Source organism: Canis aureus, chromosome 12, assembly GCF_053574225.1.
Source record: "Canis aureus isolate CA01 chromosome 12, VMU_Caureus_v.1.0, whole genome shotgun sequence".
NCBI lineage: Eukaryota > Metazoa > Chordata > Mammalia > Carnivora > Canidae > Canis > Canis aureus.
The window spans coordinates 45,339,250-45,354,423 of NC_135622.1; the positions used below are offsets into that span (position 1 = coordinate 45,339,250).

General features: G+C 39.1%; 1 protein-coding gene across 18 annotated transcripts in view; it reads left to right on the forward strand.

Moving 5' to 3' along the window:
- Positions 1-15,174, forward strand: part of DTNB (dystrobrevin beta) — a 251,457-nt gene that overhangs the window by 186,376 nt on the left and 49,907 nt on the right. For 11 of the 18 annotated variants that reach the window (XM_077843868.1, XM_077843879.1, XM_077843870.1 and 8 more), the window contains exons 11-12: positions 6,549-6,638; positions 10,257-10,344. In XM_077843868.1, the coding sequence (XP_077699994.1) occupies positions 6,549-6,638; positions 10,257-10,344 (178 nt within the window). The remainder of the gene's footprint in view (positions 1-6,548; positions 6,639-10,256; positions 10,345-15,174) is intronic. The other 7 variants (XM_077843882.1, XM_077843874.1, XM_077843880.1 and 4 more) reach the window with 1 other exon arrangement.

Here is a 15,174-nt window from a genome sequence, read left to right on the forward strand (position 1 = left end):
TGCTACTCACCCTTCCTTTTACTGATCTCCCTAATTGGATAAAATTCTACTATTATGTCTTCTTTTCTTTCTCTTCTTAAGTAATCTCTACACGTAACGCTGGGCTTGAACTCATGATCTTGAGATCAGGAGTCACTTGGTCTGCCGACTGAGACAGCCAGGCATCTCCTGGTATGTCTTCTTAAAGGACAGTGTCCCTCCCATCGTAACATTTTCTACATTTGCCATTTTACATTTATTTGTTTGATCATCTCTTTTTCTACCAGATGGTTAGCACCAAGAGAGCGGCAGCTGTGTCTGGGCTCTGCTTGAGTGGTGTACTCGTCTCCTGGCACAGTGCCTGACACCTTGTAGGTGCTCTAGACATTGACTCAAATGCCCAATTTCCACCAGAAGTGCTACAACTATTATATATTCAGCCATGAAAATCACCTACTTTTATCGATTAAATTGACATTTGTCAGCTTAGAACTATTATTATTATTTTATATTTATTACTTATATGTGATTCCAAACTATTCCAAACTACTGACTTTGCTTTAGAAAAACAGATTTCTTTTTTTAATTTTTTTTAAAATTTATTTATTTATGATAGTTACAGAGAGAGAGAGAGGCAGAGACACAGGCGGAGGGAGAAGCAGACTCCATGCAGGGAGCCCGATGTGGGACTCGATCCCGGGTCTCCAGGATCGCGCCCTGGGCCAAAGGCAGGCGCCAAACCGCTGCGCCACCCAGGGATCCCTCTTTTTTTTTTTTTTTAATGTATTATTTAACAGAGAGCACAATCAGGGGGAACTAAAGAGGCAGAGAGAGAAGCAAGCTCCCCATCAAGCAGGAAGCCCAATGTGAGGCTCAATCCCAGGGTCCTAGGATCATGACTTGAGCCAAAGGCAGACACTCAACTCACTGAGCCACCTAGGTGCACCAAAAAAACAGATTTCTAAAGCAAAACCTATTTGTAAGTTCTATTACAAATAGATTCAAAACCTATTTCTATTTATATAGAAATTTATATTGTATCAAAAGGAAAGCATTTAAATTCAAATCTAGAAAAGAACCTTTGAATATGAGTATGTATATTACATATATATCTAACATAACACCCACACCCCAACACAGGATTGTCAGAAAATTCATGGACCCTTATTTACTATAGACAGCTACTGATAATGCTTTTTATTTTGGTTTAGATCCCGAGTTATCTGGAAAATGACACTACCTCTGAATAGCAGTCTTCATAGAAAGTTAAAATGAAGTTTAATGGACTGTTGCTTCTATAGTTAATGCTTCCAGTTTCTTTCCTGCCATTCATTCCCTTTGGAACATCCCCTGGTCAGATTTTCACTTCCTGCTCACTGCCAAAACCTGTTCTGTCAAAGAGACCAGTGACTTCCTCAATGTTAAATCCAATGATGAATTTTCAGGATTTAATCTGACTTGATCCATCAGTAGCCAATGATTACTCCCTTCTACTTGAGATACTTTCTGGACTTGCCTCCAGGTATCCTGCTCTTCCAGTACTTCTCTTTCTTTGGGGCCCCCTTAGCTGGTTTTTCCATACCTCCTTGAATTTTCTAAATGTTGGTATGCCAGAGGGACTACTTCCCTTTTCTGTTTGTCCTCCCTGTAGGTGATGGCAACTGAACTCACGGCTTTTAATACTGTCTACATGCCGGTGACTTCCACACTTCTTTTTCTGGCCCAGACCTTTTTGCTGAGCTCTGACCTCGTAGATCTTCTCACGAGTCAATACCTTCTCCTAGGTGTCTAATACAAATCTCACAATTAGCATGTTCCAAAACTGAGTCCTGTGTCTCCCCCTACCAAACTTGCCTCTCTCTCAATCTTCCTCATCTCAGTTAATACAATCTCATTCCTATAGTGGCTCAGTCAAAACTCCTGATGTTTCTCCCATCTAAGGTGTCAAATAATTAGATCGGCTTTATCCAAAAACACTGTCAAAATCTGTCCAGGATCTTGCCATTTCTTACCACTTCGACAGCTACTACTATTCTCCTAGCCACTCTTGTCTCTCATCTGGAAAGTTGCAGGAGGCTTATCACTAGCTGCTTCTTCCTCACTCTGACACTTCATCTTTCAAAGAGCAGATACTCTTATTAGAATATAAGTTAGGAAAAAAAAAAAAAGAATATAAGTTAGGGCATACTCTGCCTCTGCTCAAAACCTACCAATAACTTCTCATATCACAGTAAAAGTTGAAGCCCTTAAGATGGCCTTCTATAACATTGCAACTTTTCAGTCTGTCTTACAAGAAGCAGTTTTATTTTGTTTTAATTTCTAGTTTGAAGTATACTAATACTTTGCAAAAGTATGATAAAAATGAGTTACTGCAGGGGCACCTGAGTGGCTCAGTTGGTTAAAGCAGCCAACTCTTGATTTTGGCTCAGGTCATGATCTCGGGGTCATGAGATCAAACACTCTCCCCACCCCTGTTCCCTGCTCCCACTGAGCACCAAGTCTGCTTGTCCCTCTCCCTCTGCACCTCCCCTATTCTTGCTTGCTCTCTCTCTTGCTCTCTCTTTCAAAATAAAATCTTAAAAAAAAAAGTTACTACAGAGAGAACTTCCATGCTGGTCATGGTGAAGTAACTGGTGTCAGATTAGTTCTCCCACTATAAACTTCTAGAAAACTATTCTGATTAAACCAACTGTTTTCAGAAATTAGATAGTAAGTAGGGCAGGACTGTTCTCTGAGGGAAAGGAAATAAATGAGGAGAGCCCTATGATTGCCCAGGCTTTCTACTGGGAGGCATTTACCCAAGTCCAGAGCTGGAGACCAGCAGTGCAAGCCTTATTTGCTGAGAATAAGAAGAGAGATTGGAGTTTGGGGAGGCTGGAATTTGCCAAGAGGAATACCAGAGGGGAGGAAGCACACCAAGAAGGAGCTCCATAAACCTGCATATAGGTCCCTTAAGTCTTTGGCTAAAAACAAAGCTACATTTGCATGGAAAGATTTCACCAGACCACCACAGAAAAACTACCGAGGAAAGAACAAGTCCTAGGGCTTTGAAAGTGGAACAGCTACTCAAGCTCAGCCTGTTGTTTGGGTTCCAGCCAACTAGAGTTTTTTTTTTTTTTTTAATTTATTTTTTATTGGTGTTCAATTTACTAACATACAGAATAACCCCCCAACTAGAGTTAGAGACATTATCAAACACTGGGGAGCATTCAATAAAGACTTCAGAAAGGCCACACCTTAGGAGTAGGGTGAAAATAGCCCTAGCTGAAAGTGACTTAGATCTGTGCTAATGAAACTGTAACACAGACCTCAAAAGGACCAATGTGTCCACAACTAAGTTAACTGACTACCAGATTCTTTATAAGAGAAGATGACAAAATCCAAACATCTGACAACATAATCCTTACAATTTCCATCATCCAATAAAAATTTAGAGGATATAGGAAATAAGAAAGTTTGGTCTGATACCAGAATAAAATTAGTCAATATAAATAGAGCCAGAAATAACAGGTATGATGCAATGAATGGAGATAGGCTTTAAAACAGCCACAACAGATACAGAAAATGTAAAGGAAAATATACATAATGAGGAGAAAAAATGGAAATCAAAAAGAAGCAAACATAAACATAATTGAAAGCTTCTGCATATATATTCTACTTCAATGACAGTTTTATTTTTTATTTTTTTTAAGATTTTATTTATTTATTCATGAGAGACACAGAGAGAGAGAGAGAGGCAGAAACACAGGCAGACGGAGAAGCAGGCTCCATGCAGGGGGCCCGATGTGGGACTTGATCCTGGGTCTCCAGGGTCACACCCTGGGCTGAAGGCGGCGCTAAACTGCTGACCCACCCGGGCTGCCCAATGACAGAGTTTTAAATTAAAAAATAGAACTTCCGGAGTTGAAAAAGATAATACCTAAAATGAAAAATTCAGTAGATGGACTTAACAGAAATTACAGAAGAAAACATCCACTGAACTTAAAGACATAGCAATACAAATTATCCAAAATGCAATGCTGAAAAATGAACAGAGCCTCCAAAATCTATGGGAGAATGTAAGCAGCCTAACAGAGGGAGAAGAGAAAAATTATTTCAGGAAATATTTTTTACCAGATTTCCAAGTAAATTTTTACAAATTTGATGAAAACTATAAACCCATAGATACAACAAGCTCAACAAGCTATCACCAGGATAAACAGAGAAAACCATACCAAGGCACATCACAATCAAATTGCTGAAAAACAGTGACAAAATATTAAAAGCAGGTGGAGGAAAAAAGATGTTATATATGGGGGATGGGGAAATAAGATTTTGAAGTTATTTTTCATTAAGATAATGCATGCTAGCAGGAAATTGAATGGCATTTGAAAGTAGTAAGAGAACCTGTTTTTATTCCTTCTAAAATATATAGATTTCCTAGCTTTATCCACTGAAAAGGTCTAGAAGCAGGGATTGTCCAGGAAAGAGAGCAGCAGTACCCTAACTATGATCTCTACATACTCTTTCTTCATAAAGGGAACCTGCAATCCTTGAAGGAATAGTTGAATAGGAATAGTTGCCCAAGTGTGGGGCAGGACATGCAGAAGTTGAGACTGGCGCATCTTACTGTGCCAAGCAAGAAAGCTAATGACATCTGATAGATATATTAGATTAACACAGGAGTCTACTTACAGGGGCTCCCACTGGCCAAAGATAGGACAATTTGAGCATCAAAAAGATGATTGTAATGGATTGAAGCAATCAGACACATAAAAATCTATGAGTTCATAATAATACTAAAAAAGAAAACTCCTTGGTAACCATTGGAGGTTGCTAGGGCACTCGTTCATTGTTCTGAAATTTGTTAAATAGTAAGAAATGCCAACCATTTGTTTTACCTTTTCTGAATGATTAGTATTTCAGGATGAACAAATAGAGCAAACTAATGAATACAGAAAAGATGATAAAATTGAAACTGGACCTTTGCAACCCCACAAGAAATAGTGAATCTAGGCAAGAATCATTAGTAAATGCTAAAACTATTAAGTGAGAAATTGCTGAGGGACTTTATAATGGAGAGATGTAACCAATAACATCTGCATCCACTGATTAATATTTATATTCCATTATGTGCTCCCTATTTGATTTATAAGTGCACCATATTACTTAGAACAGATTCTAGCCCCTTCTCAAAAATGAAACAAAAGCAAAAACTTTAATCAAATACCCAGATCTAGCCACAGGGGATAGAGAAACAAATTAAATGGCACCAAGGAAACAATCAGTCAAATCCAGAATGTAGGGTATGCTACCAGATAACATGCTTTCTTCACAAATAACTGACATGAAACAAGGAAAAGGAAGAACTGTTATCAATTAAAAACTGAAACATATCAACGAAATGCAAGGTGTGTGGACCTTGTTGGAATCTGGATTCTAAATGTAAATGTATATTTTTTTAAGATTTGGGAAAATTTTCAGATGGACTGAGTTAAAATTTTCTTGTTAAATTGTATTAGGTGTGATGATGGTGTTGTGGTTGTGTACATTAAGTATTCCCAAATGAAATAATAAACTGTCTGGAACTTGGGGTGCCTGGGTGGCTCAGTCGGTGAATGGTCTGTCTTCTGCTCAGGTTATGATCCTGGGGTACTGGGATCCAACCCTGTGTTGGGCTCCCTGCTCAGTGGAGAGCCTGCTTCTCCCTCTCTCTGTGCCCCCTGCCCTGCTCATGCTCTTTTTCCACTCTCTCTCTCTCAAATAAATAAAGTATGTTTAAAAAGTTGGGCTTTGCTTCAGCCACCCCTTTCTAGACAAAATGTTGAGGGAAGGAAGAATAGATCAGTAAGTTAGAAAATGTTGATTTTTGTTGAAGTTTGGTGATGGATACATAAAAAGTTGTCATTTGTTTACTCTCCATTTTGTGCATGTTTTAGCATTTCTGGAGTAGAAAAATTTTTTAAACTCATGTGCTTAAGGACCTTCTGAATGTCTATAAAAGCCTCACTCAGAATGTATACAGTGTTGTTTTACAATGAGAAACAATTCTGACAAGTTTCAGTTTTATGGGAGAAAATAGAAAGATGCCAAATGTAGTATCCTTATTAGAAAAAAAGGGGTTTAACTGGTATCACGAGGTAACACTGAAAATTCTTTACATGTAGACAAAAGCTATAAAAGCATTAGAGGGTGTTTAGTGCTATTAAATAGATCCACTCTGCTTGTTTTCCTGCCATTGGGCATTCCCTCCAAGGTGCATCCATCCCAGAGCCCAGAACCTGGCTGGATAAGACTGGAGGGCAAAGCTTCTCGGTGACCCCTCCTTGATTTCTCCTGCTTAGAGGCTGAAGCATCAGTCAGCCAAGGCTGTTTCCTAAGAGAGTGCTTTTGTTCAAAGGATTTGTGATATGTATTCCCTATGGTCTAACACCATATTTCATTATGCATTGTGATTTTTTTTATTGTTTTCTTTAATCATGATTTTTTTTTCTATTTTTCTTTGAAGTTTGCCCATTTTAATCCATGTTCATTTCTTGCTCTGTATGTGTTTGTGTTGTGCTTGCTGTCTTTGCCTCCGTTGCTCCTAGGTTACAGTATAGCCAGGATATTCCCAGTCACTTGGCCGATGAGCATGCGCTGATAGCCTCCTATGTGGCCCGTCTGCAACACTGTGCACGGTCAGTGATAGAGCAGCAGCAGGCGGGTAGCCCAGGGCTGATCAGAGGGAGGGAGAGCTGTGTTACCTGGGCTTGCCAGCTGGAAAAAACTCTGCATGTGGGGTTTTTCTTGAGAATCTACCAGCTATGTTTGGCAGAGTTTAAATAATTGCTAAAGCATTAACTTCTGAAAAAGAAGGAGCCTTGCCAAGCCTGGGCACTTACCTAAACATATAGTCAGAAATGCTCTTTTAAAGTGGAGTTCATGTCCTTCAGCTTACACTTAAAGGCTGTGTAAATCTCAAACAGATATGCAGTCCCAAAGATGTACATTCATAGAGCTATTTGATGCAACCTTTTACTGTTCATTCTTGTCTAAATAATGAAATCTTTCTGTTGACATTCAGAGCGTAGTGTTGATCAACCCACAGATATCTCACTTTGTCTAATCTCTGATACCATCACCCTGTGGCATCTTTCCCCCAAATTGATTGTTGTTGATTATTAAACCAGTTGTTTGCAACAGTGGTATTGGATCACTGTCACCTGAGGGAGACTTTCTCTAAACAATATATACCTCCTCATATGACAATTATATGTAGTATAATAACTTTATATTCCCCATTCTCTGAAAACTATTGGTTGTGACTCACTGTTAATGTGAAAATATACCTGGTTCCTCAATGGGTTAGAATAGGCAAACGTTTGATAACCCTAAATACAGCGAAGTTAACCCTTTAAAAGAATTAATACCAAACAAGGTGCTATTACATCCAGGCAGACCCAAAGCTGCCTGTCCACTCTGTGCCCACACCTACCACCATTCTGCAGGGAGAATAGCAGGTAAAGTTTAAATAATCTGAAGCCATCCCTCCGCTCTCCATACCAGTAGGTAAGAGTCACTGTGCCCAACAGATTCTTATTCTTATTAGGGAGGAAGCATAATTTATTAACTAAGAGAGGCTAGAGACTTACATTTTGATCTCAGTTTTGCCCAGGACATTCTGTGGCTCCATGGGAAGGTCATTTGATCTTGTTTTTATTTCCTGTGATAACAAAAATAAATAATCAATGTGGAAAAAAAATATATTTGGGAAGGACCATTATACTTCATGCCATTTCCCATAGTTTTGCCAGTGTGACTAAATAGCATTGATATTTTAAGGCATTTATTTAACTCTAAAATCTACTTTCCTACTTCCCAAGTATGTGTAATAGGCTTTTCCTATGGAGGGAAGGAAAGCCTGATAATTGTGCATCATATCACAAAGAGCCACCTCTTCATCAAACAGATGATTTCTGCCCAGCTCCTTGGGTCTCTAGGAATAGAGTTGTCTCATCCCTGGCAAGACAGCTTACTTATTATCGGTAAGGGCAGTTGTCCAGGTGATTAAAAGTTTCCATGGTGAAAAATAGAAGCAGAATATTGGCAGACTGCAACCTGACATTTCAGCCCCAAAAGATTTATGGTACATTTAGCTAAGGTCCTCAAGCCTGCTGGCTTAGGGATTAGGCTTCCTGAGCAAGAACTGGTGACTGGGAGCCCTGGGAGAACATGAAGATTTGGGTGAGTACTGCATCTCTTCTTGATTTATAGTCTAAAGAACTGAGCTTCATGCTTCCTCAAAGAAGTCAGAAATTTCCTGGCTAATTCTGAAAATGAAAGTCAGCTCAAGCAGAAAAATAAGGAACCTTTCTTATTTTCCTCTTAATTTTCATTGACCTTAAAACCTCTCATCAACATAAAGTTCTATTTTCTGGCTGGAAAGCATAGCCAATTAAAGCAACCATGTTGTCCACACTTGGGTATAAATGACAAATAGAATTAACCTTCCTAGAGAGATGGAACTCGATGGAGGAGGGGGAGCTCTTTTGCACAGAGGAAAAAATGAAGTTTTTGTTATATCCCTTGCCAAAACAAAGGGCAGCCACTTTAAGTCCCATTTCTTAGGTTGCCAGTCCCTCTATAATAGCCACTTAAATAATCAAATGTTCATTTTTGTTGTTGTTTTAAGATAAAAGTAGTTCTCTTATTTCCAACGAACAACTTTAAAGTACAAATATTACAGTTCAGCCTTGACCTTGGGGCTTTGACTCTAATGTATTAAAGCTAACTGATAGTAGTGTGTTCTTATTACAAGATCATCTTGTGAGAGGATGTTGATACAGGCTGGAGACTGACATTTGCATACCTAAAATTATAAAGTATTCAGAAGTGGCACAGGCAAAAGAAACACATTAAAAAAAAAATCCATCCTAGAGGAAAGACCAAGGTAAGGTTAAAGAATTGGCCACAATAGTAGAAATATAGAAAGGTGAAAAAAATCTAGGAGAAAATCAGTTGATTCTATCCATGAAAAAGTCAGAACACATCTCTATTTAACTTCTCCCTTCCCAGATTCCTCTCAGTGATTATTACAAGATTTGATGATTATTGGACTCACGTCTTTAAGTTTTTTCAGATTACTCATCATGTTGCTAAATTCCAATCAAAGGTTTTTGGAACACCAAGAACCAAGGACTAAAGTAGAAGCAGACCACAACAGCCATCTCTGGTCAGTCGTCACCACCACCATTACCTTAAAGCATCTGCCAGACGAAAACAAACAACTATATTGCCACAGTCCCTATTAATCTAGGAGTGCCTTGATATGGATAAATGACAGTTGATATAACATGCCAAATTAAAGGAGTCAGTGATTTCATAGTCCAGGCAAAAGGTCACTGCATCAACATATACACAGAACTAGCCTATTATTCATGAATGCTTCTTTCATTCAGGTGCAGCAGTATCTGATATCTCACCTAGGTAGGTCTTTGGTACTCTTTGTGAAAGAGTAATGGACTGAACTAATTCACTCTAAGATAGGGCTATAATTGTGAAACAAGCGTGGAAAGAAGGGAAAGAGAAGGAAAGGAAAGGAAAGGAAAGGAAAGGAAAGGAAAGGAAAGGAAAGGAAAGGAAAGGAAAGGAAAGGAAAGGAAAGGAAAGGAAAGGAAAGGAAAGGAAAGGAAAGGAAAGGAAAGGAAAGGAAAGGAAAGGAAAGGAAGAAAGAAAGAAGGAAAGGAAGGAAGGAAGGAAGGAAGGAAGGAAGGAAGGAAGGAAGGAAGGAAGAAAAAAAAAGGCATTGAAAGAGAATGTTTGATATCCTGGATTCTTCTCCAACTTTACCATATGGTGTACCTGCCCTTGCCTGGGCTTCTCAGTTCTGTTCAGCCAGTATCAAGTGTACTTTTCCTTAGCCCTCTGGTTTTCATGATGCTTTTGTTTTCTCTTGGTCTTTTTAAATTCAAGACCTATGTCTAATAAAAGTCATGAGATTTTCCAAAACATTTGATTAGAAATCCCTCTCACAGACTTTGCAGATGCTCTTTTATTGACCTTACATTCGAAAAGAAGTGCCCCTTCTGGTGGTGTAGGAGTAGGGGGGATATGCTGCTGAAGAGAAATGGCATGTGTGGCTTTATCAGTTCTCTAAAGCACCTTTCTCTCAGAAGACCATTAGTATCTATGACCCAGACCTGTTTCTCTTGGTACCATATGTTTTTACAAGCGTTTTCCCATCTGATCTTTCTAAGAGAAAAGCAAGGATAAGGGATGCTTAATAGACACCTGTTGAATTTTTGTCTCCTTGGCAGTGTCCTGGACAGTCCTAGCCGACTAGATGAGGAACACCGGCTTATAGCTCGCTATGCTGCCCGGCTGGCTGCAGAAGCAGGAAACATGGTGAGTAAATGGAAGGTCCTAGCAGAGTAGCAGAAATTAGCATTCTTTTAATACACAAGTGGTAGGGTGATGCTGAACACAAAGCTCAGGAGAATAGGTACTGGAGAGGAGTGGGTTTAGGGAAGGGATTATAGTGGCCTTTAATTTTACCCACAGTGTACTCTTAAAAATGAACCAAGAAAATCAAAGAGCTAGAATTTGGTTCTTTGAAAAGCAATAAAATTAATAACCCCCTAGAAATCCTGATCAAGAAAAAAGGAAAGAAAACACAAATTACCAATATCACAAATAAAAAGAGGGACATTGCTACAGACCCTACAGATATTATAAAGATGATAAGGGAATATTATGAGTAACTTTTTGCCAATAAATTTGGCAACCTAGATGAAATAGACAAATTCCTTGAATGATACAAATTAGTGGTGCCAGCTGGCTCAGTCACCAGAGCGTGCAACACCTGATCTTGAGGTTTTAGGTTTAAGCCCCATGTTGGGTGTAGAAATTACTTAAAAATAAAAACTTAGGGCAACCTGGGTGGCTCAGTGATTTAGTGCTGCCTTCAGTCCAGGGCATGATCCTGGAGACCCGGGATCGAGTCCCACGTCAGGCTCCCTGCATGGAGCCTACTTCTCCCTCTGCCTGTGTCTCTGCCTCTCTCTCTCTCTCTCTCTCTGTCTCTCATGAATAAATAAAATAAAATAAAATATTTAAAAAAAATAAAAACTTTTTTTTTTTAAAGATTTTATTTATTTATTCATGATAGTCACAGAGAGAGAGAGAGGCAGAGACACAGGCAGAGGGAGAAGCAGGCTCCATGCACCGGGAGCCCGATGTGGGATTCGATCCCGGGTCTCCAGGATCGTGCCCTGGGCCAAAGACAGGCGCCAAACCGCTGCACCACCCAGGGATCCAATAAAAACTTTTAAAAAAGGACACAAATTAACAAAACTGACATAAAAATAAGTAGAAAAACTAAATAGTCCTAAATCTGTTAAAAAAAATTGAATTCATAGTTAACTTCCCACAAAGAAAACTCCACAAACTCAGAGGGCTTGTTGTGTACTATCATATATTTAAAGAAAAAATAATAATAATCTGACATAAATTCTCAATAAATAGAAGAGGAAGAAACACTTTCCAAGTCATTTTATCAGGCCACTCTAATCTGATATAAAAACAAAAGAGGGGCCAGCCCCGGTGGCTCAGAGGTTTAGTGCCACCTTCAGCCCAGGGCCTGATCCTGGAGACCCGAGATTGAATCCCACATCAGGCTCCCTGCATGGAGCCTGCTTCTCCCTCTGCCTGTGCCTCTGCCTCTCTCTCTCTCTGTGTCTCTCATGAATAAATAAATATTTAAAAAATAAATAAAAACAGGGCAGCCCTGGTGGCACAGCGGTTTAGCGCTGCCTGCAGCCAGGTGTGATCCTGGAGACCCGGGATCGAGTCCCACATCGGGCTTCCTGTATGGAGCCTGCTTCTCCCTCTGCCTGTGTCTCCGCCCCTCTCTCCCTCTGTCTCTATGAATAAATAAAATCTTTAAAAAAAATTAAATAAATAAATAAAAACAAATGCCATTACAAGAAAATCAGTAATCAAATTCTCTCATGAACATGGATGAAAAAAATCTTTAACAAAATATTACCAAATTGAATCCAACAATATATAAAAAGGATAACACCCCACGATCAAGTGAGATTTATCCTAGGAATCAGATTTATTTAATACATAAAAATCAGCCAATGTAATTTGCCGTATTAGTTTTAAAAAGTGAGTTATAAGATCATTTCAAGAGGTACAGGGGCAGCCCTGGTGGCGCAGCGGTTTAGCGCCGCCCGCAGCCCAGGGCATGATCCTGGAGACCTTGGATTGAGTCCCACATCGGGCTCTCTACGTGGAGCCTGCTTCTCCCTCTGCCTGTGTCTCTGCCTCTCTCTCTCTCTCTCTCTCTGTGTCCCTATGAATAAATAAATAAAATCTTAAAAAAAAAAAAGGTACAGAAAAAATATTTGACAATACACTCCCCATTTATGATAACATTTCTCAGTATATTAGAAGTAGAAGAAGCTTCTTCAATCTGATAAAGAACACCTACAAAAAAAAAAACAAAAAAACAAAACAAAAAAAACACCTACAAAAAACCTACAGCTAAAATTATACTGAAAGGTTAAATTTTGGAGTATTTCCCCTACCTAATAATTGAGAGCAAGACAAAATGTCCACTTTGACCACCTCTATTCAGAGTTATACTGGAGATCTTAGTACAACAGGACAAGAATAAAAGGGCATAAATGTTGGAAAGGAAAAAGTAAAGCTGTTCTAACAACTACTGAGATTTAGCTACAGAAGGTTGTTGTTCAGGAAGAGCATTAAATCTGGAAGAAAGAAGAAGACAAAAGGAGGAAGGATCTGAGGCTGAAACAACAGACTATGTAAGCATGAACTGGGTCAGGCACACCCAGTGTGTGTCAGGGGGCTGTTTCAACCTCTCTGAGGGCCCTGGGCCTGGAGGTTTGTGTGGCCAGAGCCCAGAGAACAATACTTGGAGTGAAATTAGGCTGAACAGGCAGGCCAGATCTCTCAGAACCATCTTCTATAAACATAGTGTATTACTTTTAGAAATGTGTACCAACTTCATAGAGAAATACACTAATGACAGCTTCCAATGGAGAGTCTTGCTTTGTTTCTCCTCCAAAAACTAATGTATTCCTTTGGGTTTGTTTAGACCTCAAAACTATTTCCTTGAGAATCGAGTATTAGTCACACGTCTGACTCCCAATGTTAGAATTCTAAAGTTTAGTGAAAAGCAACGGAAAGGAATGGGGGATGTCAGGGAAAAAGAAAAGCTACATTTAATTAGTTATACCTTACACGTGTCCTCAATCAGTCACAACTGTTCAAGTTATTTTAGAAATTAAAATTTGTAGAATTAAATATGTTGAGATAGTATTGTGGTTGACTTTTTTAAAGAAGTGTATATTTAATGCCATTATATAGTCTTACTGACTTTACATTGTGCTTTTAAAATATTGTAAATAAAAGCTCCAAAGCCATTTGACCCTGAGAAGGAGGTCACAGTTCTTTCCTGCAAACAAGATAAATCTGTTTACACCTGATAGTTTCTGATACCAATTTTCTAATTCGTGTGAAAATGATCATTGTTAGAATGGTCTTAAGACGAAATACTGATATGGTCCCTTTCATCTTCAGTTTGTTTTCCAAAGTGTAGTTATCTTATTAAATATTGGGCCTCTCAGGAAGGATTCTTCTTGACTAGATTTCTGTTAAACAGAAGACTACTAATCCACTAATCTCTTGCTGATACAAATGCTTTGCATAAAGTGGGTGTAGTGCTCAAAAGAATTTATTTATAGCCTGCCAGATAGGCTTTGTATTGATTTTTTTTTCCCAAAAACCTTCTTTCACAAAAAAAAGACCATTAAATTACTTTAGCAGCCAGCCTTGCACCCTGTGGTGTGCCTCAGTAGCAGAGCTATACCATCTCTTTAGGTGACAACATGGCCACTGAAACCTCTTCAGACTGACCCTTGAACAAAGAAATTCAAGTTTGCTTAGATGAGCCAGGAGAGCTAATTTGTTTTCCTGGAGTGCCTAAATGCCTTTAAAAACAAAACAAAACAGGGATCCCTGGGTGGCGCAGCGGTTTGGTGCCTGCCTTTGGCCCAGGGCGCGATCCTGGAGACCTGGGATCGAATCCCACATCGGGCTCCTGGTGCATGGAGCCTGCTTCTCCCTCTGCCTATGTCTCTGCCTCTCTCTCTCTCTCTCTGTGTGACTATCATAAATAAATAAAAATTAAAAAAAACAAAACAAAATTACAGCATGTGGTAAATCATAGTAATAACAGCAAAGTTTTAAAATTTCATCACCAACATCAGCAACATTAGATGTAATCCAAGGAGGGTTTTTTGTTTATTTTTTCAGTTTTTTTTCTTTATGAAAAATGTTGAAATTCATTATGGAAAACTTGGAAGAAATGTGAAGGGAAGGGGAACCTAACATATTTCCGAGAAGTTTTTTTACAGATAGCTCAGCCCAGCCTTTGCAGCCTTATCACTTCTCCTGCTCCAAGCATGCACCATTCTAGAAATGTCCTTATGGCTTCTTACAAGTAAAGATCAGCAGTATCCATGTGGTGTTTTGCACACATTTAATGACTCAAAGCTCCTGTAAAATAGTAATTGTCAAATGTGGATACATGTTATAATCATGTGTGAAGCATTTAAAAAAGAAAGAGCTCCTTGGCTTTGCTTCCAACCTACTAAATCAGAAAGAATCTCTGTGGCTTAGAGTCCATTATTTTTATTTAAAAAGGAAAAACAGGGATGCCTGGGTGGCTCAGCGATTGGGCGCCTGTCTTCGGCTCAGGTCGTAATCTTGGGATCTGAGATCAAGTCCCACATCGGGCTCCCTGCATGGAGCCTGCTTCTCCCTCTGCCTGTGTCTCTGCCTCTCTTTCTCTCTGTGTGTCTCTCATGAATAAATAAATAAAATCTTTAAAAAAAAGAAAAAAGGAAAAACAAAACTTTGAGTATTCTGATTTACATCTAGATAGGGACCCACTACCCTAAAGATCATTGGGTTTTTGAGAGTGATTAATAATCCATAGCCCTCCAGTTAGTCTAAGTGAGATACAAAGAAAGCCTAGCTGGTATCAGGTACATCTCTTTGGAACTCATCCTGTCAAGTTCATACAAATGGGAAGCCTCTCGTCTTTTTTTTAGGAGGTTTTAGAAATGTGTACTACGAGGTTACAGTGTGCTTACTGCATTGGCTTTCCTTGGTTTTGTATCATTTGCCCAGTTTTATCCG